At 38.2% G+C, this 26,073-nt stretch overlaps 1 protein-coding gene across 1 annotated transcript in view; it reads left to right on the forward strand.

Moving 5' to 3' along the window:
* The window catches only part of rngtt (RNA guanylyltransferase and 5'-phosphatase), a 68,817-nt gene that overhangs the window by 27,043 nt on the left and 15,701 nt on the right, over positions 1–26,073 (forward strand). The window contains exons 11-12 of the mRNA XM_084030085.1: positions 4,599–4,763; positions 17,357–17,425. Coding sequence (XP_083886211.1) covers positions 4,599–4,763; positions 17,357–17,425 — 234 coding nt within the window. The remainder of the gene's footprint in view (positions 1–4,598; positions 4,764–17,356; positions 17,426–26,073) is intronic.

Raw genomic sequence — 26,073 nt, forward strand, 5'->3', positions numbered from 1 at the left:
GAAAGAAATCGCGTATAGGCATTTATATCCCTCCTCAGCAGTTACAGTCTTCAAAATGATGGAAAGACATGGAAGCCTCCTGAGGACTTACCCATCCACCCATCAATCGTCTACTGCTTATCCTGTATTCAGGGTCGCGGGGGGGCTGGACCAGTCCCAGCTGTCATTGGGCGAAGGCAGGGTACATCCTGGACAGGACGCCAGTCTATCGCAGGGCCGACATGTAGAGACAGACAACCATTCACACTCACATTCACACCTACGGGCAATTTGGAGTCATCAATTAACCTATGAGGACTTACCCGTCCAATGTAAATACAAATAAGAAATTCTTCCCTTACGAGGATAAATGAGATTATTGGTAGAGGTAATTATACACTTATGAGGACATATTTATGAATGAAGTTATTAATTATTTAAAATGTTACACAAAATGTCGCTTTAAGATACCGCTTGTGCATTGACTTGGGCCCCATGATACAAATAGATACAGCAGGGCCGTGACAATGGCTCTAAACAGTTTCAGGCCAAAACAGCCTAAAAGCCTCTGTTTTTGTTGATAATATCCCGAGGGAAGCTGCATATTAAGCTTCTGTTGAGTAGTCCCAGCTCTCATTTTGTCACCTGCGTATAATAGCTTTTTTCCAAATGATCGCAGACAGTAGCACAGGTTTTAACAGTATTCCCAGGCATCCATCATCCTCTTCAGCCTCGCACTGAAGAAGGCCTTATTTCTGATTCTGCAGCTCTCTGGTGTTTTAACATTTAATGAATGTTTATATATAGATTCTTTATGCACTCAGTTCAATTTACCCATAAAGAGGGTTATGTAAGTAATGCACTCAATGGTACCTTGTGCGACTTGAATACAATCTTTGCATCTTTCAATTTAAGATGAATGCATTTGACGATTCATGTTCCATAATATAATGTTTAATATTTCAAGAATCTTCAAAACACCGAATATAAACTCATAGCTGTATATTCAGGAAAACTAGTGACATACATTTATTTTTATTGAGCACACATATATTGTTGCTTCAACGGACTGAGAATTTTAGGGCTACTTATATTTGAGTAGCTGGAACTATTAAGTTTTTAATGTTTATGCTTAAAAAGTGAGGCTTTAAAACATCAGAAAACAGTGGAATTGTCTTTTATACTTTCTTAAAGACCAGATAGCTTTCTCCATGTTGATTGTTTTGTTTGATTAATAGTCCAAATCCAAAGGTATTCAGTTTTTTATCACATAAGACGAGGTAAATTGTCTCAAATGAGAAAGGAACTTCTCTAGAGGATTGTGTAACAGACTGACCTAAAAATTGGACTTCACCTTACATGTGTAGTATTTGGAGTCTAAAAGGGGGAAGAGGTGTCCAGAGTTGATCTGCATTATAAGCATCAGATAAAGTAATTTCTCAGATCAATAATAAAAATGGTGCTGTGTGCTCTGTTGAAACACTGGCTCCGGCCTGGCTCAGACCCACCGCAAAGTTAAGCAGTACAAACAAATAAATGGCAGCCGTCGAGACAAATTACCTTCTGGAACCATGGCGAAACAAAGATAAGATGATTTCACTCACATGATTGATCTTTATTCCCAGAAATGTCGACTGAAAACGATTCATATCTGCTTTATTCAAACTGTGGAACAGGCATGGACAGCACATGCCTTGAATCATCCACACTTACATCTCGTTCTGTCCTGATGACACGGCTGACAGATGGTGCAGAATGTGTGGGACATTATACCAGCTGTTGCTCCACGAGAATATAGTGTGTTTTTGTCACGCTGAAAACGAAAGAAACAAGCGATGAGAGTTTCTCAAACTTAACATTTGCCTTTGACCTCATTGGTAGTTGCCAAATTGTCCTTATTGGGTTGTTAAGGCTGCTTTAATCAAGTCGGACTCTTAAACAGAGACACAGCTATGGAACTGTGCTCTATTGTCCTGTTGTTTCTGCTGATTTGTTGGCAAACAATTCCGCGTTCAGCAGACACAGGGCAACATGGGCATCCCAAAGGAGTCGTATCAGGCCACCTGATGAGTGAAAGTCCAATATCTAATCTACCTTTACCTGCACTGCAACTCCTTAAGGTGATTTAATAATCAATATTACATGACCTGCTACGGACTGTGATTTTAATTTTTATAAAGTAATTAAACTGTTTGTTGAGTCCAGAAAACGTCAAAAAGAATTGTGACAATCGCTCATCACCATTTCACAGAGCTGAAGCTGACATCTTGAAGTTGTTAAATTTATATTTCAAGCCTTTCGATTTATAATCGTAATGGATGATCTGCAAATCCTCACAATTTTAGAATTTGAGTAAATTATTTTTATATTTTGCTAAAATTGATTGTAATGCCATTCTGTTACTACTTAGGGCTACATTTTGAATTCCATCTGTATTTTAATTCGTTAATAATGGAATTTTGAGTAAAATTCTGTTTTATTGCTCCAATCTTTTTTTTTTTTCTTTCTGTTTTGCTGAATATCTATGTGACGGTACAACTTGGTAATTGTATCTAATTGTAGCTGATCATTGGCCATCCATCTCCTCGTCCACCTTGAAAACAAATCTATTTCCTCCCTCTGTGATCCGATAATTCCATAGAAAGCTCTTGGCAGGAGACATGGCCTTTACCAAACAGTGACAGAGCAGAATACAGATTGCCCCAGGTCGCACCTTCTTGCTCAGTGCATCTCAATATGGATCGAGAAATATTGATCCTTAACCCACTTGTGTAGGAAAAATAAAGGTGTAAACATTCTATGGAAATTCTTTTCTATTTTATTTGTTATTTGTAGATTTTTTTTAAAGGGGTTAACAACACAAAAATCACTATATGCAGTTTATGGCTTGAATTATTAAACACAAACCTTTTGAAGAAAGGTTTACAGCAGACCTCAATCAAATATCTAAATTTTTCTATCAACATTTTTCAACAATATCCCAAATATTTGCTGAATCGAGCTGCTCATATATGAGGATTTAATGCTTTCGTTTGTCTTCTATGATGGAATAAACGGAATATCTTTGGGTTTTGAGCTGTTGGTTGTACTAAGGAAGAAATTAAATCACGCCACTCTGGTACAAACGGACTTGATGGAGAAATTTGAGTCCTCTGATACGATGAAATTGTTGCTAGTTATTAACAAACAAAAAAACAAATTCTAAATGCTTGATAAAGTCGAGATCATTTACACAGATGAGAAAAAATTGACCCTGAAGCATCTCTAAAGAAAAGCCTTCCGTAACCTGTAGAAACATTTTTTCCATAAATGTCTTCATTGTATAAGCAAAAATAATGTTTCCTTTGCTATATTTGTTTATGTAAAATACCTTTTTGTAATGTACTTTTATAAAGGTCTTTATTCAAAGGGGAAAAGCATTGCCCTTATGAACTGCTCAAAAGAACATCCAGTTATGGAGATAGATTTGAAATGTGAAAAAGCCTTTGTAGATGCACAGAGAGCATTTTTAACAGGCTTTTCTGCTCATCATAGCCTGATGACGTAGAGAGAGTTTGCCCCTCAGTATGTTTCTCCTGGCAAAAAAGGAAGAAGTGGCAGCTTGGTTGCTGAGTTTAAGGTCCTTTTTTCCCACTCTAATAACTTTATTAAATGTCAGATTGTCATCATACATTTAGTCCATGTCCATCTGGCGATTTTTATATAAATAATTTGTCTTCTTCTTTTAGGGTTTGAGTCATTGTTTTTAATCACTTTGTCAATTGAGCAACAGAGATATGTGGTGGCACTTTTAACTGGCGGAGCAGAAGAGTATTGTATTTTCTGCCACAGTCACAGTGGTCCTCCACATGGATTTGGAGGCACCTTTGCCTTGCGTCCATGGCCCTGTCTGTCTGAGAGGCGGTGACAGTTGAGAACAACTGTGTGTGGCTGGCCAATGATGGCAGGGAGCTGTTGTCATAGTGACAAAGAGAGAGAAAAAAATGATTTCAATGCACTGTGTACTTTCGGTGTTGACATTCCCGTGAGCTCAGCTGATATCAAGGTCTGGTTGGCTTACTCTATTCCCCAGTGTAATGCTCACCTGGTGTAGCTATAAATAAGTGCTGCATGAACTTTCAATCTTGTATTGATGATGTCATTGTGTGCACCAAGGTTTTGGATTGTTTGTTAGGGCTGCGACAAATGATTATTTTCATTATTGATCGATCTGTTTGATTATTTTCTCGACTAATTGATGAATCATCTGTCCATTAAATTCCACAAAATAGTAAATTACCGTATTTTCCCATATTTGACAATCACTATCTTATCGAAACATTTCACGTTGCTATGACACTGAATTGGCAATTCAATAATCTGTAGAATATTTATAATATATATATAATGTATTTAGTATGAAGTCCATCTGTTAGATGTATCTATTATCGGAGTCATTGCAATATTTGATCTAAATAAAGACTAGTCTGTTGTCTTTTTGCTTTATTGATTGTGTAAATATTGAAAAACTGATTTTTTTTCTCACCCTGTTTAGCACACATTTCCATACATGTGTCTAAATTAGTTAATTCCCAGGTTACATCAAGAGATGACTGAGTTTATTTTTTTGTGTGTTTCAGGGACAGCCTGTCGGCCAGTGCGATTTCAACATCCGGCTGTTATGTATAGAAAAGGAGATTATTTCTCCCCGGATGGAAAAGATGAAGACTGGACAGATTGACAAAACCAAGGAGCCCTTCAGTGTCCGAAATAAACCCTTCTTTGACATTCATGCATCACGCAAGGTAATGTGACCAAATGCGTCCTTTTCACTTTACAAGCGATTTTTCTCCGGTTTTTTTTCAACACATGTGGCTAAGTCAAAACTCAAAGACACACAAATCCAGAGGACTCTAAAGGATCTTATCTACAAATGAAATATAGTAGTAATTTCCCAGTTACCTGACATGTGCCACTGAGGTGGGATCAAAAGAGATTATTTTTTTCAATTAGTCTAAGTGATAGCAAAGCATCACTTTACTTTTAATGTTCTCAAACAAAGAGAAATACTCTCCCCTCATCCTAAAATGCAAGGAACGCTAGAGTACTGCAGTTGAAACATGATGAATTACTCAAAAGGTTTTCAGTCTCTGTGGAAAGTTTCTGTGGCAGAAAAGGGGCTGACCATGTTTCTTCAGATGCCTTCTGGAGATGGAAAAACGGAGTTCAGTCCTTGTATTGTAATTACAGCTCATTCTTGGTGGACTTTGACCTCTACCAAGAATAAGTCTCGTCACTGATTCTGATTGTCACGTACCCCCTTTTCCAGAATCCAAGTAACCTTTTTAGGAACATAAGAAATGTACATGTGTCTTGATGGTGGGACCCAATGTCTAAATGTCTAGAACTTGGCTTCCAAAAGTCACTGTTTTGTAACTAAAACAGCCCCGAAAATCTCATAGTGCAAATCAGTCACATCGGTCAAATATGAGCTTAATGTCCATGATTGACAGTCATTGCCTCTTCCTGCATGTTTTGTCTCTATGTGAATACACCGTAAGGTTCAAGTCAGGTGGAAGCACTTTGCTGTTCACAGGCTGAGTACAGTCAAGCTTTTATCCTCTGAATAGCTATTAAGCCTTCCTCAAAGGCCTGCACTTGTGCCCTAATATCAGGTCTGTGGGAGGTCAGAGCACAATTAATTTGATGTTTTGCTCGGGCCAAGATCAGTTGGAAATCTTGGCACTGCGCTTCCACAGATGATCAAAGTAGACGGAGGGGTGAAGCCTCATACATTTCTTGTGTTGTGGTCGCATGTCTTCCTCTGCCAACACTGATATCCTGGTGTTATTGTGCTGTGTAAAAAGCTCAGCATGACTAGCTGGGTTACCTCTGGTCTAACCCTGGGGTGTCTACTCCTCTAAGAAGCGTTTATAAAGGATCGCCTCCCACCCTTTGAGGGGCATGTTGATGAAGATACTCTAGGAATTAAGTCACTGGAACTACGTCTGGTTTCTGACTGCTCTATTGTTTTGTGCAGCAGCCATCTGCTCCCCATACAGTCATATCTCTGTTGTATGAGATATTAGAAGAGGGGAAACTGGAATCTGGCTTATTAATTCATAGCAGCACAACCCTCCACTTCATGGCATGTTGACCCGAAAGGCCTTTTTGAGATGCTTCAGTCACAGACTGGAATTGTATGACGGTATTGTCTGTGGCTAGGCTGCTGTTTTTCATCTCAGATACTTGCACATTCATGTCGCCATTTCCCACCAATTGAGGAAATGTATTCCTTTTTCTTCCTCCACTTTTCCAATTATCGTACAAAGAATCCCTTTTATATTACAGAAATTGTACATTGGGACAACCAGATAATACATTTTGGAAATTCCCTTTTGAGTAGTTTGAATGGATTGGTTCACAAAATATATTTTATTATAAAATAAGTGCTAGTTGGAGGTACCTGTTCTACAGTTAATTGCATTTTGCATAGTTTGGTTCATAGGTCACAATAAAAAAAAAAATATATATATATAATTCAATTTTAGGTATTTTGCACTTTTCTGAACAATACTACAAAGTGCTGCACAAAATAAAAAGCACAGAAGTATTAAAGACAATAAAATAAATTAGATCAAATATTTATTGATTTATTTATTTTAAATAAATAGGGATCAAACATTAAAAAAAAGTTTTAAGGTGAGATTTAAAAGCTAGAGGATTTGTGTGTTCAGTTAGCAAGGTTTGATAGTTTTGGGGCTATAATTGTCAAAGCCCGATCCCCTTATAAGGACGTACCAGGTCAATAAATCACAAATGTATTTAGGGACAATGCAGGTTAAGCCCTTAAAAGTGAGTAATACATTTTAAAATCAGTTGTAATGAGCAAATATGCTTTCTCAATGTGGTGCAGATGCAAAATCATTGCAATATGATTGGTAGGTGGCTTGCTAATGCTGCACATTAAATACACAGCATTAGAGATGAAATGTCTTATTTTTGGTCATGGACACTGATAAATCGAAAATGTACAGAATGTATTGAGACCTGTGTATTATGCTAAGGGAATATGAATCTCATTGAGTCTGGAATGATTCATATAATTTCCATAGAGTGGGTTAACAAGTAAAAAAAAAAACAGCCTTGCAAAAAGGAAAGAATATGGCACCACAACACACCTGCCAAGAGAGGACCAATACTCATGGACCAGGCACAAAGGACATTCATTTAAAGGTAAAAAAGAGACCACAGATAACCCTGAAGATTGGGAGTATCTGTCCTTGACATTTCATAAAGTACTAAAATGAAGAAAAAGAAAAAAACACACACACACATTTGAAGTTCACCAAAAGGCATGTGGGAGACTACAAATGTGTGTTTTCTTATTGTATATAACTAATTATATGACTTGAGGGCTTCAAATTAATTAATTAAATTAATTCTGTTTTTGAAATACGCTGTTTAAATAAACATTTGCAGAGAGCATACTGAAATGAAATAGGCCTCTGATTTAATTATGTAATAATTTCATAACATTAAAGTTAGAAAAGGAAATTGGACTGTGTTAATTTTGTCCTTGTTCTTCGGAGAATATCTAATATCCCTCGCTCATTTTTAATATCTAAAGAAATTAGGCCTAAGCTGAGTAAAGTTTTCCCCTAATGAAACCGGTAGCTCCAGTTGGCCCCAGGTCATCCCCCTTCTCCTCCAAGGAGTCCAGATAGGAGAAAAGTTTTGTACCTGAGAGTAGATCCCATCTTATAATAGCCTTTTGAACTGAGATTGAATTTGGATAGAGACCTGAAAAGTAGTTATCTTGAGACTTAGTGAATGAAGCGAACAACGGCAGGTGAGATTAAGGTTTAGGGTATGTACTGAATACAAAATAGCCCAAAGAATGAACTTTCTTAAGAATGAAAATAGGAAAGTGGAATAGATTTCATGAAATCACAATCACTGCATTATTGCTGAATTTCTTCATTGCTAAGTGCCTATTTTGTTTGGTGGGCTGTTGGCTATCTAGTACTGAGAGCTTCTACTGTGTCAGAGACATACTCCACAGGACAATTAAATGCAGGTTGGATATTGTGAAACTTTTGAATGAGTTGTGATATTGTTATTTTAGGGTTTGAATTTGATGTATTTTACCTGTTGTTAATTTTAAAGCTTTTATTTCAGATTTATCGCCTGTTTTGTGTAAATGTCCCTCGTGGTCCTTCTCTTGTTGTCATTCCCAGATCTCAGAATCTTGCTTTTTTGCAGGATTGTTGTGGCCAGATAAAAATAAGTCGAGCATGTCTTATTAGCTCGGTCTGCAGGTTTCCCTGTTGCTCACTGACCTCACACCTCTGTCAGCTGTCAAGTCTGCAGCTGTTGGAGATGGAAGCAAGATCCTGGACCTTTTTGTCTCTGTGTTCGCTTGAACAAAATCAGGTTTTGGTATTCTGCCGAATCCGAGCTTGATATCTGTATCAGCTCAAATAACTAAAATCTGCCTTATTGACCCGTAAACAACAGTATTTATTAGTTCTCATTAACATGAAAATAAGGGAATGCACTGGTGGAGAGAGACAGACTGTTCACGTGTCACAATTATCGGTCCTACTCAGTTTCTAAAACACACTGTAAATAAAGCTTCCATCTAGGTGATACACAAATCGTCACCATCAGGTTCAAGAACAAGATGCACTTAATCACCTGTAGCTTCTCTCTCTCGCGCTCGCTCGCTGCTGCTGCTGCTGCCGCTGCACCCACTCACAGAGGGAAACATGTTGACTGTTGTGTAAGGTGCTTTGGCTGCTGGGAAGAAAACACAACATGGACTCGATGACTAATGTTTGTGTACCTCAGTTTGCTTTGAAGTATTTTAGTTTTCTTCAAAGCCTCCAAGACATTACGCAACAGCTGATGCTGCACGCCACATCCATATAGTAACAGCCTGATTCACTGGAAGGAGAGAGAGCGGGTGAATATGTGGCAGCATCGAGTATTGTTTTGTTTTGTTTTGTTTTCGTGCTTATTTTAAAGCCAAACTGAACTTTTCACTTCTTTTTTAAAGATATACAGTATACACGTATAAGTAAATGTAAATACATTTATATTAGTACTGTACTTATGAGAACATACAATATGAATGAAGAGTATAAACAATATACAATCCAGCAGCATAATGCCATGATTGTGCCATTGACCAAAAAAAACATAGCTTAAAGTCAATGACGCAGTATTTTCTGTCTATTTTAAGGGCACATTATTGAGATAATAAGATTCTCTACATAGGCTAGTTTTTATGCACAGATTTATGTTAAGGAAAACACAAAATGCTGAATATATCTGAGATAATAATCCGGTTTGTAAAACTCTTACAGGGGTAATTTTTCAGCATTATGTATGTTTACTTTTGACACTGTATTTGAAGTGTGGTATTTTACTACTTGTACTTCAGTAAAAGAACTGGAAACCTCATCCCCCACTGGTATTTTACTATTTTACAAAAGAGGAGAAAACAGCTTAAAGCATAAAGCTGACATTTCACACAGCAGTGGTTGGCTGACTGGAATCTGAGCGCTAATATTACCAGGAGGCTTCTGTGGTGCCCCACAGACTGGAAAACCTCACACTGTGCATCCTGTTCACCCTTTCTCTTTGAGCTCCATGTTGTTGGCTATCAACCTTTTTTTAAGCTGTCTGTTCCTTGACAGATATAACATTTGGGAGGAAATGTCATGTTGTTAAATTAGTTTTCCTCTTAAAAAATAGAACTTGGAAAGTTAGCATTATAGTATGTATACATATACTATTCGTCACTCTATCAGTGTTTTATAGATCAAAAGATTAGTTGTTGGACATAACAGGCAATTTGAATATGGCTTGTTTTTTTTTAATTTTGTGCCTTTCAATAGCCCAAAAGATAAATTGATCAGTAACCATAAAGATAATAGTTGGTCGCAGTTCTAGGCTTAAATGTAGCCTTTTTTCTGGTACATACAACGGTTGCAATGTTGTGATAGAGCACAGTTTCATCTTTTAGCTCAATAAATATCTAAATCTTAAATATCGACTTTAACTGGATAAGCTAATTCTTTGTACACCTTCAAAAACCAAAGTCCAACATTCTTCTGTCTGACATGCAGCCAACAGCAGCACTCTCCAGCTCAGGGCCGAATCTCTTCTCCCACAGTATATTAGACAGCACACATACAGCAGCGTGCTGTTGGAGCCCAATGAAGGGTTGCGTCCCGGTTGTTGCCTCTTCACACCGACTGTGTCTGCTGTCTGAGTGTGTGGGCTGTGTTCGGCACCGCTGTGTGTTTGTGATTGTCAGTTTATCTTTTCTTTGCCGGAGACGGGCGTGTGAGGTGTGTAACTGCCGCTGGTTTAGTCCCATCAATGCAGCACGAAAACTTAATCTGCCATATTATTGGCCATTTCACTATTCCTGTCCCACTGACTTTCACATTCTCCGCTGTCCAGATGGGCATCAAAGTTTTTAAAGCTTGCCTTGCAGTAGCAACACTTTATTTAAGACTCCATAAAATAAGTAAATTAATCAAATACAGAGTGCAGCAATTGTCTCTGTGTTGTCCTCAAGTATATTTAATGTTCCATCAAGATCAAAATAATCTAGTTTAATTTATTCGTCCATTGTCGGACAATTAATCACCAGCTGTTTTCGGAACGGATTAGTCATTAAAGTATTTTTTTAGGCAAAGATTTTCTTGTTGCAGCTTCACAAATGTGAACATTTCCTGTTTGTCTTCTGAGGTTGTAAATCTGATATGTTTGGGTTTTGGCTGGACGAAACAAAAGATATTTTAAGACATCTCCTTGTTCTCTGGAAACTTGTGATGTGCTTTTTTTGTTGCAATTTGCAATTTGCTTCCACAGATCAAACATTCAACTGATAAACCAAGAAATAGTCTGTGGATTAATCTCATGAACATAATCATTAGTTTAAGTCCTCGTTTCTATATTTGCTGTGGTTATCTCAGGCAGACAATTGTTTCGTTCAGCCCAAATCACATCCATCCTCCTGGTAACACTAATAACTACAGCATATTCATTGTGATGGCTTTTTATGATGATGTTATTGGAATACTAAACGTATAGTATTACTATATTATTACTGTAATATATAATATTAATTGGAATACTGTTTTTTGGAAGCTGAAAACAAAACCCACCTGAATACTCACCTAAGTCTCGGCTCAGATTAGGAATTTTTGCGCAATGCTTTCTGGGTCTTTGTCATTCCGTGATAACACGGAGCTAACTTTTTCCAATTTCACGGTAGGGGGTGTGAGGTGCTAGTCACTCATCAAGACACTTGTCCAGTTCGCCGCAGGTTCTTTTCCACACCACAATTCAATTTCATGCTTTGCCCTGATATTTCTCATCATCCTTGCCTGTTCAACGCTTATACCACCCCGTTATTGAGTTAATCCTTAAAATGTTAACACAAATGACTGTGGAAAAAGTTAAACCAATACCTATCAGAGGATAAAGTGTCAGTAGATGTAAACTTTTTCCATCCTGTAACCTTGTTTGACCATGGGCCAGCCAGTGGTTTAACAGCCCTGCCCATACAATCTGATGTGGACTTCTCGTTTAATAGGAGACTGCACAGCGGCTTCAGAGGGCCGTTCACATTAGGCTTGAAAGGAGCCTCCAGCAACAGCCCTGTGGTCTGACTGGAATATCAATCTATGTTGTTTGCCTTTGATTCAGCCCTGGCACGTAAACCTCCTCGGAGCAGACCACAGGAAAACTCACTGGCTTCAGGAATCGGAAGTGCATATAATATCAGATCAGGTGTGCTGAAGCAAAGGTGGCGTTATCGCACAGAAACCGAGCCACGGCATTGCCTGCGCATGAGATGAATAAACCATAAGGTGTAAACGTATATTGTATATTTTATTACGAGTCTATGAACAGTTATGTGGGATATTTGTAGTGAAAAGAGAGAAAGATTCTACAGTAAACTAACTGTCACTCCCGTTAGCCCCCGTTGACAGCTCCTTCAGGAGAAGTGTGTAGAAAACCTATTCTGCATTCCACTCACGTATGCTTGTTTGTATTCCAGTGGAACAATTGTAGTATAGCACATACGATCTGTTATTCAAAATCACCTTGAAATAGTCATGCAAAGTCGAGGCTAAGACTTTAATTTGCCCTCCTGGGATGCTTTGTATTCTGTTAATCTCTGGAAACAGAAATCCAGTTAAATTAGCATAAAATCTAAAATCACAAGCTGTGTTTGGAAACCACTCTCCACAGCAACAGCTTGTTCACCTCGATACTAGCTTCACAAAATAATAGGAACAGAACAAACACACAGATGAATTCACTGACGGGAAGTTTGACACTCATGCATCAAATCTTCAGCTCCATTCATTTCATAGTTCAGTGTCTGTGATCTGACTAGAGCAAAAACAATCAGTCGATTGGTTGATCAAAAGAAAATTAATTAATTAAATTGTAAAAATGTGTAGCTTTTCTGTTTTGAATCATGAGTAATTCAATATTTTATATTCACCAGACAATTTTCAGTTTTTTAGTCCTGTGGTTGTGTGCTGTTTTATTAAATCTTTTCTTTCCTGACATTTAACTTTTGTAACCGTGTCCGATCTATTATTCATTGAGGCGAGCTTAAGGGTCAACTAGAATTGGTGTAAAGTGATTTTTCTGTCTGATTGGCTCAGAGAAGTAAGCCTTCATTCACTGTGTAGAAGACGGACCACATAAGAGTCAAAGTGAATGGGATACTTCAGTGCTTTCCGGTGAACACCATGCCAGTTATCATTCATTGTTGTGTCCTTTTGTGAAATGAGCCCGAACACAAAACACTGGAGAGGAAAATGGTCCAACTCCATCACCCTGACATCCAGTCTCTCCAGAGGAAAGACATTGCTTAGGTTGTTAGTGGTTGATTTGTCTCCCCAATGTCTTCCATTGTCCCGTCTCTGCCCTGGAGCCTTTAGTGAAAGCTTGATCTCTTAATCGGGCTTTGCTGTTCGCCTCCGCTCACAACAACCCTACTCCACCAGGCACAGCTTTGTGTTTCCTTTCTTAAAAAGGTTTACCATGAAAGCAGGGTCGCTGCCCCCTCCCTGCATTATCGCTCCAAGGAACTTCCTTACTGTAGGAGGATGTGTGAGGATGTGCTCGTCTCTCCATCCAGGGTTCACTGTGCTCGACGAAGGTGATGGGTGGGTGTGCTCAGATGGCAAGAGTACTGAAATGGAACTCCCAGATCTTTCCGCCTACATGCCATTCCCTCATAAAGGCGCCCGTTCTTTTTAGTCTGACTATCTGCCTTCTCCATGTCAATGTGATTGTCAAGCTTTGTGTGATCCGGTGTGACTCATTCATCACGCCGGAGAGCACTGATGTTGCTCTGCTTTCTTTGCAGATACAGCAGAACCCGAGCAGTTTTCTGTGGCTGTAGATAAATGCACGCTGCACTCCTCGGAGGGCTGATGACTTCACTTACTTCCCTGAAATACATCCTTTTGAGGAGTAGTATTGTTTTGCTTCAAAGTATTATGAGGAAAGGTGAAATCATCCAGAGGTATAAATAAAACAGACAGGATATTTCTCTCTTTTAAATAGCAGTCCTCTGCCACTGCAGAGACATGGTTTGCAATGGTTTCCCTGAACTCTTATAGGCTCTATTTTACTAAAGCGAGCTTAGTGATACCCAGAATGTCAGAGCCCAATCACGTTTTAATGTGTTTCCATCCACCTGAAAAAAATCTGATTACAAATTCAAGGAATTTGACTGCAATCGAAACGGTCTTTGTGAATAAATCATGACATAGATGAAGCAGTGATCTTTACCGTCTCTCAAGCCTCCGCTACACTGAAAAGACGAAACAAAACATCAGATAAGTGTGGGCTGAAGAGGTAACGTTCCTCAAAAACACATGAGACACTCATTAATGACATATTTCCATCACATTTTCCACAATGCTTTCTATTGTCGTAGGTTTGACTCATGTTCTTTAATTGGGTCACCACGCCACGCCCACTTCTTCTGCAATGGTTTGATGGCGCCTGACTGGAGAATCTGTGCCACCAGCTGTTTATCTTTATGCACTCAACTAATATCGACTTTAAAGGTAGCGGATACAGTAATTCACATTCTCCTTGTCTGAAAAAGTGTTTAAAATGTGTGCTTACTTTGAATGGAAATCGTATTAATGTCATTTGTATGGAGACAAATTACAAGAAGACAGGAAAGAAAACTGCTTTGAACGTAACGTTACTCAACAGTTAAAGCTGCAGGCAGGCTACTGGTAAGCAATGCTGTTTTATCTTTGAAGTGAGTTTCCTTTTTTCTCTCCTTTGGACCGATGCATGTAGGTGGGGGCAGAGAGGAAAAGATATAAGGAGCATCTCCAGTTTGCTTTTTACTTCAAAGCCAGAAATCGAAAGCTCATTCCCATCGATTTTCAATTTAGAATCAAAATTGTCACAGAGCTATTATCTTTGTATCTTCATTCACCCAAGAATATGGATAGATGTCCTACTTTGTAGCAAATATTAGCCTATGTATTACACAGCAGCATTTGCTCACTTTAAAGAGATTTCTAAATGTCTTATTATAGACGGTTACATTGAGTAGCTGAGACGGACCAATTTGATCGAAAGCTGGACAAAGGCATCAGGAGAGCCTGCAGTGCTGCTGCGTATGAAATTGTTTACCAGCCTCGACTGAAATACTAACGCAATTGTGTAATATTACACACTTTCTTGCATTTGTGATCTAGGTTATAATTTGGTTAGTCTCCGAGCAGCACCAGGAGAGACGACGACAGGCTGTCATCTCCTGTGTAGTGAATGCATCTTGGCGCTGATGATTGCGAACAGTCTCCATATCTACTGAAGCCCTTGCTATCTTCTAGTCGACAGTCACTGATATTATCCATATAATATCCATGACTGCTGATATGAAATATCAGAGCTGGACAGAGATAAAGACATTGTTAATTAAAATTGAAACATTTAATTTTAATGTCTCCTAGGATTCAGACAGGAGACGACTTGCAATATGTTTTGAAAGGCCACTCAAAGCACAATGTTGTTGTTCCACCTTTCAGTACCTACCTCATCTTGATGGCTCGGATACGATACCTGATATCCGCTGCAGTGCACTAATGCATATGCTTTCTATTTTATTGACCAAGGCCATTTCCTGCCTCCCTAAATATATTAACTATCTACATGCACATATTGCTTGACGCGTTTTCTTACAAAGGATTGCAATAGAGTCGATATTTGTGCAATACTTGACAATTGATGGTCAACAGAGATTCAGCAGTCCCTGTTAATCTCGACCCTTTAAAACGTTTACATTGTCTGCTCTGTGTAGTTATGTGCTGTCATGCATTAGATTAAGCATTCGGTATTGCATTACAGAAGAGCATTTTCCAAGGCATATGATACATTTTTAGATCGATGCCCAACCTTTCGAGCGGCAGCAGTACAGTGCAGTACGGAAATAATTCTGATCCGTCTGTTGGTGATCCATCATCGTAGAGCACTGCGTCATCTCAAAGTTTTTGCACAGTTTCATTTTTGTGAAAGTGACATGTTTTGAATTTGTGGTGCAGTTTCACTTTCATCTCATATCTTGTGTTGAATACATTGATTTGGAGGGCTTATGTTTCAGTTCGTTGCGTTTTCAAATATCACTCAAGATGGAGCACTCGGCTCGCCTTGTCGAAACACAAGTCTTCATGTTCATCCCTGACTGCACAGAGTATTTGACATTCTACAATTTTGCTGCTCTACTTTGAGCCTGGAATTAAACCCAAACACTGATGTGAGCGTTATCTCTTTCTAATATCATTTGACTATTTTTAGATCATTCATTTTAAGTTCTGGTACTCGAGGCAACGATGCAGCGTGAGGTTAAAGGGTGCCAAAAATGTTCACTCATTTTTGGAGTTGTAACTCTGACACAGAAATGTTTTTACATTCAGTGTGACTTATACTTCCTGAGGGCGGTGGATCGTCTGTAGATCCATGGGAACATTGAAACTGTTACAACAGGAACTGCTCATAGCTCATTCTGCATGCTTTTAATGGTGACAATTTTACTCCATGGCAACTTTATATTTCCTTGTTTACTATTACCAGTGTCAGACATTGGAGCCCCAGCCAACAATGAAAGTGGTTGAGAGTTTTTTTTTTTTTTTTTTTTGTCGGTGTAGTCTACACAACAAATGTTTTATGCATATCTAATGTACAATAAAGTAATCTGAAATAATTTAGCCAATGTACTGAAAGTGGTTCTGGCATTTTCCAGTGTTTTAGTAAAATGTTCTTTACTGTTATTAGGCCATGAACAGTCTTATCCTACGTTTGTTAAATGGGTGATTTTATACTTGTGTAATACAGTATTCACAATAAACAAATATTTGTGTAGCACTTTTATACAAGAAATGCAACACAGCGTGATTTGGGATAAAGTAAAATCCACAGATAGACATGAAACGAGCAGAAAAACGGAAAGAATGCCATAAATAATGATGTAAAAAAAAAAGATGAAATAGAATTTTTATCATAAGATTTCACTGAATAATAATAAAGATAAAATATTAAAATCGGTACCCATAATGGAAGCACGTACAGTATACATCAATATAAGATGAAATAATAAGATGAACACTATAAAGTATCGTGCCTCAAGTGAAGTTGCTGGAATGTAAATTCGTACTCTTCAGTTTCTGGTGGAAGAGAGAAGTTATGAAAGGAGTCAAAAAGGAAATAACACTTAAATTGGAGGGGGGGGGGGGGGGGGGTTGTCTTCTAATCTGTTTCTATAAGTATATTGTGTGTATATATATATATATATATATATCCAACCTTATTTTAGTGCCTCTTATTTTCTTTGCTGCAGTTGCCATGGCCGTTGATGTGCTTCATGATGTAGAAAATGTGCTTTTGTTGTACAGTAGCTCAGTCACGTCTCTTGGGCGTCCCACGTCTAATATTGTTTTTTTTTTTTTGGTCTACAACTGCTGTGGTGCTTGGTGTTGGTTGAAGAGATGAAATCCATTCTTTTTCAAGTCATCAGGAGCTTAATGATTTGTTTCTATTCTGGTCCTCAACCTTGGCTGTCAAGTTACAGATTTTGATCTCTCAATCATGCATTATCAATTAAAGAGATTGTTGCTTATTTTCTGGGGCTAGATGGATGAAAACAAGTTCTCAGACTTGTGCTTATAACTGGATTTATCAAATCCAGGCCTCACAGTTATTTGAAAACTTTACTCACTTTTAGAAGGTATATATAACTGTAGTTGTCATTTCATGTGTTTCCGGCTACCCATCTTCCCTTAATGTGTTTTGCTTGACTGAAACTGTGTCTTCCACTTGTATTTTTCAGCTACTGGAAGGCAGCTTCTTGTCCCAGGTCAGCCACGAAGTCGATGGGCTTATCTTCCAACCATGCGGGGTAAGCTTCCATTTATGTTTGACAATCTGTCATTTTTCAAAGCCGTAGCCCCGTTGCCACAGGTATCTTGTCAGGCGGAGCTTTTTCTTCCACAAGCTCTTACATAAGAAATGGACAGCTTGCCACTACCACCTGCCGTTTGTCACTCTATATCTGTCTTGCCCTTCAGTTATTTGTAATGGAAACCACACTCCTACAAAAATTCACATAAACACAGGGGTCCCCATAAGAGACTACATGATAAAACAGACATGCGACAGCTTGTGTTACGATGGAAATGGCCTTGGTAAGAATACCAATTTACTTGGTTGTTAGAAGAACAGAAAATCACTTTTATCTGTAAGCATGACACCATTCCTCCTTCTTCTGTGATGGACTCAAGGTCCCGTAGTACATGAAATATTGTATCGCTCGTGACACAAGTGCAACAATAGTACGATCTAGATGTGAGCACAAGTAGTAATAAAGGCAACATATGAATAACTCATCCCCATCTGAGTATCACCACACACTCTTTTTTTTTTTTTTTTACATTAAATCTTGGAAACATAATCTAGTAGAAACCTCAAATACAAGTATGAACCTGAATATGGGCATAATATGTCCCCTTTTAAGGTATTTTGAGATGTGGAAATAAAGCTGCAGGTAGCGAAAGTATGAATACAACTTAAGGGGGGACTTTTATGGTGAAGAATTTATAGGAAAATGTGTTTATCACTGAATTAGTGGAGCTATGTGCAGCTATTCTTCTATTAAACCGGTCTACGTATGCTGCAGAGAGGAAGAGAAAACAACAAAAACAACGGGGTACTTTAATTGTGAATAATTTATGAAAATTAAATGCGATTATCATAGCCGCAATATATATCCGATAGATCAGGCAGGTCGCATTGTAGACACACATCTGGAGATGGTTGTTACAATCCAGTGCAACCGATCGCAAATGTATGTTAATGCACTTCCAGACTTAATACTTGATGACTTGATTACATTACAAATTAGAATTTCAGCAGATTTGCGATAAAAAGGAATAAAATGCATGAATTTTGAAGATGGCTGTAGTTCCCCTGTAATAAATGTAATTGTGAATATTTTTCCACCAAGCTTGTGGCTTTAATTGCTTTGCCATATTTGAATAGATTAGAAAAGAGGGATACTTGCACAATAGCAACAAAAGCAGCTAAATGTTTTTGGCTGGGTTTACTCCAGAAGCTTTGCATGACAAAGAACAGGACAGCACTCATTTAAATGTTTAATAGGTTTTAACATTTGTGTCCAGACACCTGCTTCTTATTTGTTTTGACTCTGGACTTTTTGAACATCTCTGCACTTAAAGGTATAGAAATCAACAGGGTAAACATCTGCTACCCCATTGCTCAACCGTGGTGCACTTGGGCAATTTAGAGATTTTCTGCTGATATTTTCTCAAGTGCTAAGTCTCTCCCAGTGTCAGTCATGATGACCAACAATGCTAAAACCTCTATAACGTTACTAATTTCCATTTTGAGGCTATTTTTCTGTCAGCGTTGCTATATACGATTCATTTCATTCATATTGATTATGGAGATTTGCATCCGAAATTACAGCAGTGAAATCCTAATACTTCATGCCACTGATCAATTTTAGATGTATGGGGAACCAATAGCAATTATAAAGGACAGCAGCCAAACAGGGGGACATACAGTAACACGATGGTGAAATATATAAATATAAATGTGCTATAATTAAAATGCTTGTCATGCATAATTTTACAAGGCATAATTGTATTGGCCTTGGGAAATGTATCTGTCAATATTAATGTTTTAGAGTACCGTATGAATGTTTACTTCATTTTTAATGGACTGGATACTACTAGTTATTTCAAGCAAAAGAAAACATAGTCTGTATATTTCTCCCTTTTCTTCTTCTTCTTCTTCTTCTTCTTCTTGCTGCTGTTGTTGTTGCTCTCTGTGATTTGTGAAGTAATTAGTGTATAACTGTTGCCATCAGGTAGCAACAGTTCTCAGGGGGGGTTGAAATTAAATTTGGAGGAGGCAAGTTTACACAGCTGCTCTTTCTTTCTGCGGCAACGTGAGCAGAGATGATGTGCAGTTCCTAGCAGCCGACCTCTCTCCGAGGCTAGTTAATTGATGAGTCACTGTCTTGATCGATGTAGCAACATAGACTTTTTATTTTTGCAGGTGCTTGCATTTCCTGCAATATATATATATACTGTGTATATATATATAAATATATATTCTGTTTTTTCATACATTTTGTTTTCAAAATTGAATTTGCTTGTTAATGACAAAGTATTTTCTAATGAGATTTTGTTTTATTATTTCCAGTGTGTCGGGTAAGATCATTGGCTTTTTTAGCTGCCTATTATACAAGACATTCGTTTGACAATATTTTAGAAGATTGCATCGAATTTGCAAATTATGCAGAATCCTGCTTTGAATATAAAGCAGTAGTGTTGATGCAGGCCGCTGATTTATTTCCTCTCTTTAGCTTCGGTGAATTTGATGGATCATGACCAACAGGGCCTGGAGTACGGTGTTGAAAGCCCAATGGCCCTCTGGCCATAAGAATGTATGTTGCATTTATTGAACTGAGGAAATTGCAACACCATCATCCCCCTCTCAGTCATGGATTAGGAATACATTTAGTCCAGGGTCTGATTTGTTTTAGCAGGTGCTTTTGAAAGGATTGCAGGAATAGAATCAGATGGAACAATGTTCAAATGTTCTGTCAATAAGACAACTGATTGCTTGGACAGGCCATCTTTTTAGACAGGCCATTTCTGTTGGTCGGTGGTTTTTTTCACCCCTTTTGATATAACTCTCACCTTTTGAATTCCTTTCACAGCACTCCAAGGCCGTGTACGATACTCAGCTCATTAGGGAAATGACCACCATCGACTCAGATCTCCCCTGTGTCCCATTAAAGCTGCCTGCGCTCTGTCTGATTTGTAAATCTGCTATCAAATTACTGTTCATTTTGAGATGCTATTCAGCAGTTTCATGAATCTGACAGAAGGAAATCTCTCTGCGATATTTTGAAGGTCAGCAGCTGGTTCCCGTCTGCACAGTTGCTCAAACAAATGGGCCGAGTCGAAAAAGCTGGCAATACTAATGTGACTCAATGATGATGCGAATAGTCGGCCATCTGATGTGACATTAGAAATTAAGTTATCATGAAACACTGTCTGGCTTAGCTTATTTTTAATTATAACATCTACATTAAACAATTACACATCTTGTTTGTAAGGGTTTAGCTTCTATGAATCTATCTAGACAAAACAAAACAAACAGGATTTTTGTCATAAAATGAAAGTAATTACTTAACTTAAATGTATTCACATGCCTCAGTATGTCTAATCATACTTGGATTATGAGAACAACAGTGTTACAGGGGCCTGAGTATCATTATGACAGCCCCTGCCTGGACTTAATACAGCAGGAGAGACTAATTTAAATGGTAATCACCCTGAACAACTGCATGCCTGGTGAGGGCAAGGTGACATTCTGCACTTGCTGTTTGTAGGTCTACTTTAAAAGAGGTTGTGCTAATGTCCTGGCGTTTAGTGTCACCATTGTAGGAGACTCTTTAGAAATAATTGAGAGAGACCAAATTCATCCTTGTTCCACCTGTATGTATATGAATTAAGGACACTGGCTACAGGCAGATAAGGAGATGAGGACCAATGATGCTTTAGGGCACTTTTTCCAGTTGAACTTTATCTCTCTCTGAAATAATGCACTTAAATGCATTTAGTAGGGCTTTTGGCTTTTGTCATTTGGATTATTGATTGACACCGTGGCTGTTGTTTGAGATCCACTTGATATGCCTACCTATGTAAACAAGCCATTATTTGTGAAGGATGCTGTGCAGCAGGAGAGAACATGTTGGGTTGTGGGGGGAGCTTTTAATGTTACTTTTAATAATACTTGCTTTAATCATGTTTAACTGCTTTAATTTTCTCAAATCATTAATAATTAAAGAACAGAGAGACTCTGGGGGGATCTATCTGGGGGAGGTTGTACCATTGTCTGGTTTAGCAGTCAGACTGTGAAGGCTGTGTCGGGCATTAACTTTAAAACCCTTTTTGTCAAGCTCTTTTCAACCACTGCATGGACTAAATTGTTCTTAGTGACACTCGCACTGCGGCTTAAGGGATGGCAGTGTCGGTACCTTGCTTCAGCATGACAATCTTTCTGTCAATTCTTGCATTAAACCAAATATTTGATGAGCTTTACATGTACATGACTCACTTATTGAAGGCCTATTCACACCGGGATGCAGCAACAGAAGGATGAATTCTTTCATCACCGACACACCTACCAACCATTAATGTTCGGACGGGGGCCACCACACTTTCGCGATTGAGTCATTGATTTTGTCGATCTGCTCTTGTGTGAATGGGATTAGGGTTGTTTGGGGTTTAATCTCAGGAGGGTCTTGCTGCTGTCGACATCCATTAATATTAGCACAAAGGTTGCTACTCTGGCAGCCCGCAGCCACTGAGTTTGTTATCTCACCCAACACATGTCGTCCTTGGAATATGTTTTTCTTTGTTTAAAGAACATCGGATAGCTTTTGAATTGGTAATGGAACCTTTGGTACAAATGGTAGAATTGTTTATGGGGGAGCACTCCAGATGGTGATCTCTCTCAAGGAATACAAATAAGAATAATTTTGACAAAGCTTCCCGTGAATAATTCTAGTCAGTTTGGACCCAGTGAAGTTTTTGAATCTGCTTGTTATTCGAGAAGACGTTAGTTTTGGAGGACGCATCACTTTGGCAGTTGTCCACATACAGATAGATAGATTGGTGTGAGGTGGTCGTACCAAATTAAATGCAATGTAAGATGTAAAATTACAGTGCATGTATTGCTCCGATGATTTAAAGAAGATGTATGAGTTTTTAGTCCATTAAATTAATGAATCGGAATAATCATTTTATCTAGGTTTTTCTGCATTTAAGAATTTCTCGGCCTATCCCTGTATTCCTCAAACTCGTTTAGTCCAACTCAAATCTTTTATGTCACTGCAGCGTTCACACCAAAATCCATTCAAAACACGCAAGTGTCAGTCTTACCCTTAAGAGATTAATCCAGCCAGCGTGTCTGAGTTGTAAAAGAGGGAGCTTTTCTCGGGGGTACAGATTTATTGGACTAGTCCAGCCTTTTGTCTGGAATCTGCAGCACACTTTAACAATGTCTGCCTCAGGGCAAAAGCAATGAGACTTTGGGAGAAAAAACACTAATCAAAGGATTATCTCGAAGCATACCTGAAAGCTGCCTTTTCTTCAAAACAATTCCACTTTAAAGATTTATTAAGCTTTTCTTTATTGTGGATGCCTTCTACTGTTATTTTTAATGTTCACTTCTACTACACACCGTTTGATATTAAGCACTAACACTAAACTGTTTATACTCTTAACAGTGCAGCAGTTATACCTTTTAGTAATCTGGTTCAGTGTTTCCTTTCCATAGTTGAGGCGAATTGAAAATGATAGGCTCCTTTTTCTTCCTGTGGAAATATGGATTGTGCTAGATCAAATACAACCTGGCTATTTCTGAACTTTAAAAGGGTAGCAAATCTCTGGTCTGCAGCCGTTCAATAGCTTGTCACGTTGTCTTTTAGCTGTTATCTCGCTGGACTCTAATAGTTGATCTCCCTCCACCCAGGTATGGATTGGTCCTACCAATCACAAACTTACCGGCTCTAACTGATGGATCAAAACTTCATTCTTAAAGCCACTGTCTGATAACCTGTCAAGCACCTGTAGCTATAAAAAGCAACATATGGTTGTTTTGATGAACTACTTGATTCAATTTCACTCCTGAACTCCAGATTTCTTGAGGAGCTTTAATGTTCAGTTCATGCTTGGATGAGTAATGTTTTCTGTCGGGCTGTTTTTTTTGAAAATGCAGTTGCTTGTGAAAGTTATAAAGTCCTAGGTGGCAGTTTTGTGGACTACTTTTGAGTTTTTTATTTATTTTTATCTTTGTCACCAAAAAAGGTTTAGTTGAAGTAGAACTGCAAAGTCAGCTGAGCAGCGCTTGCACAACCTCACTGCTGATGATGCTCACAGTCATGTCTTGCTGGTATTTTTGAAAGCTGGCACAATTTGTAAAAGTTTGTTTTTTCAGAATTTGTGAACAAGAGATAAGAAGATGGAGTCCAGGAAACAGAAGTTACTGAGAGAGTTGTAGGATAGAAATAGTAAATGTAGAACAGAAAAGAGTGAACTTAAACAACTTTCTACAGAGAAAAACAAATGTCGACAGTGTGATTTGTAGAACCATATTGTGAGTGACAGGGACATTGTTGATTATGATCGGTTTAACTTCCTAACAGTATCTCTAAGCAGTGTATTATATAGTTACTAACTGCTAATTTAAATTATATTAAAGCAATTATTTAATAAAATTAGAATGTTATTTCCTTATCATTTGTATAGTGTGTTTTTAGGCAAATAAACACAGATGACAATAACATTTAGAATTTCTGATAGTGGTTGAAATAATTTTTCGGGATGATGGTGGGGAAAAATGAGTCTGGAGCCAAGCTGTCAATTATAGTTCCTTAAAAAGAATCACGAAGAGTGGCTGTCGAGTTATCCATTTCCAGACAGATGTTCTTGCAAATTTCAGAAAGACAATTTATTTATTTACTATACAGCAATTACAGTCATATGTTGTGGAATTTATACTCTACTTTGTTTTTAAAAAAAAATTGTTTACAAGGAAGCACTACCTTGCTTTCATACTATGCATCTCCCTTCGTCTGAGAGGAGGAAAAACTAAAAGCTCCAGCCTTTGAATTTCTAAAGTGAAACATCAGGCAATTTATATGCAATGGAACATCATTACATGAAAATGATTTTGATGGATGGGTGTTTCTGAATGGAAGGCTGGGCTTCAAGGTCTGTTTTGCACCACAATAATAACGCTCTTGTTTTGTTTGTGCTGTCACTTATTGACAAGGCTGACAATAGTAATGAAACCGCGATTGCAACTTGTGGCACTTTTTTCATTTAGGAATGAATTTGAAGGTAGCCTTTTTATTTAATCTTCTGTCTGTCTGATTGGCTTTTCATCAGGTTGTTGCTATGGCTCTGCTTCCTTGGTTAAAGCAAATTTCACTGTGGCTGAAAATGTAGCACACACATATTAATAAGCTCCAACTGACCCTCGGGGCGGGGTTTCCGGGGTTGGTTGTTCATTCCCTAACAGCGGTTCTCATGTCCTGTTTTACCTCAGTGAAGACAAACCTTTTGCCTATAGATTTAAGCTCCTTCTTTCTCTTTTATTCAGCTCACTGGTGAAATAATTTGATCAACAACTATGGAGGACTTAATCACCAGATGCATGTATATATTGAATTTCACATTAGAGCTACACAACACAAATAAGTCATTTCATAAGAGATAGAAGATATATTGTTGCGTGTGCAGCGGAGCATTACTAACTGCATTGAAGACTGTTCCTTTCCACCCCCACGTTTCCAGAAGAAAAGATGTACTCTTGAGGTTCTTCACAAGAGACATGCAGTCGTTTTCTGCTCTCTAGCTAACTGGTGAATAGCCTTTTTGGAGTGTACTGATTTTCAAAGGCACATGAAGGCTACCTCCCACACAGAGAGCTCCACCGCGGACAAAGCAGAAGGACATTCCACACTTGTCTTGACTTCCCTTTCACTTTGCACCTAAATTGACATTGTCAGCCTGCACTCAATTCCACCAGTTTATAAAAGTATTATTTCCTGACTTTGCCATCAGTACAGTATTTTCGATTCATAATGATCCCCGCACAGTACATTATATTAACGTCCAACTGGAATTACATAAAATCATTCATTTGTGTTGTCAAAATAAAATGTATTCATAATTTATTAGTAATAGTTTTTTTTTTAATTAATGTTTATGTTATGTTTTAAATATGTTTTTTTTTATTAAAAGGAAGAAAAGGGGTCTTTAGAAAAATCTGAAAAATGGTCATTGTTAAAATCGTAGTAAAACATGAACTCCGGTCTCGCCGGTAGGTCAAATATGCTGCATAACCATCTACATATCCCGCCAATACATCCTCAACGCCTCATTATTCTTCTAACAAATTGCTTATTAGATCATCGAACACCATCTGGAATCTCATTTCTGACATCAGCAATTGGCCGCGTCAAACGGTCTTTATAACTTTCAGAATCCAACCAAATCCACTTCATGGAACATTTGGCATGGTGAAGAGGAGTAAAATTTAGGTGTTCACTTTAGTGTTGTATTTCCGTTGCTTCTCATTGGTTCAACGGATTGCAACACCATGAATTCCTTCAAGGAGAGACTGGCTGCTATCCCCATTTGTATGCAGCATTGTGTCGAGACTATAAAGACATGCAAAACACAGAGTGAAATATCAGGGAGGCAAGGCGATGCAGCCTGGAGAGAGGCAATGATGGCCTTTTGCTCCACCTTTGAGTAGGATCATTTAGAGCAGGTACAAACACTTGTACAAGCTACTTGGATTCAAGCATACAAAAACATTATTTTTGGCTATGTCACTGAACTTTGAGCAGCAGAAACGTGGACTGCAGAATTTTGCAACAGTGTAATTTCTTTTTCTGAATTGATTCAAAACCATTAGAAAACTGCATGATGTCCATGC

This window comes from Eutrigla gurnardus (assembly GCF_963514095.1).
Source record: "Eutrigla gurnardus genome assembly, chromosome: 16".
In the NCBI taxonomy this organism is placed as follows: domain Eukaryota; kingdom Metazoa; phylum Chordata; class Actinopteri; order Perciformes; family Triglidae; genus Eutrigla; species Eutrigla gurnardus.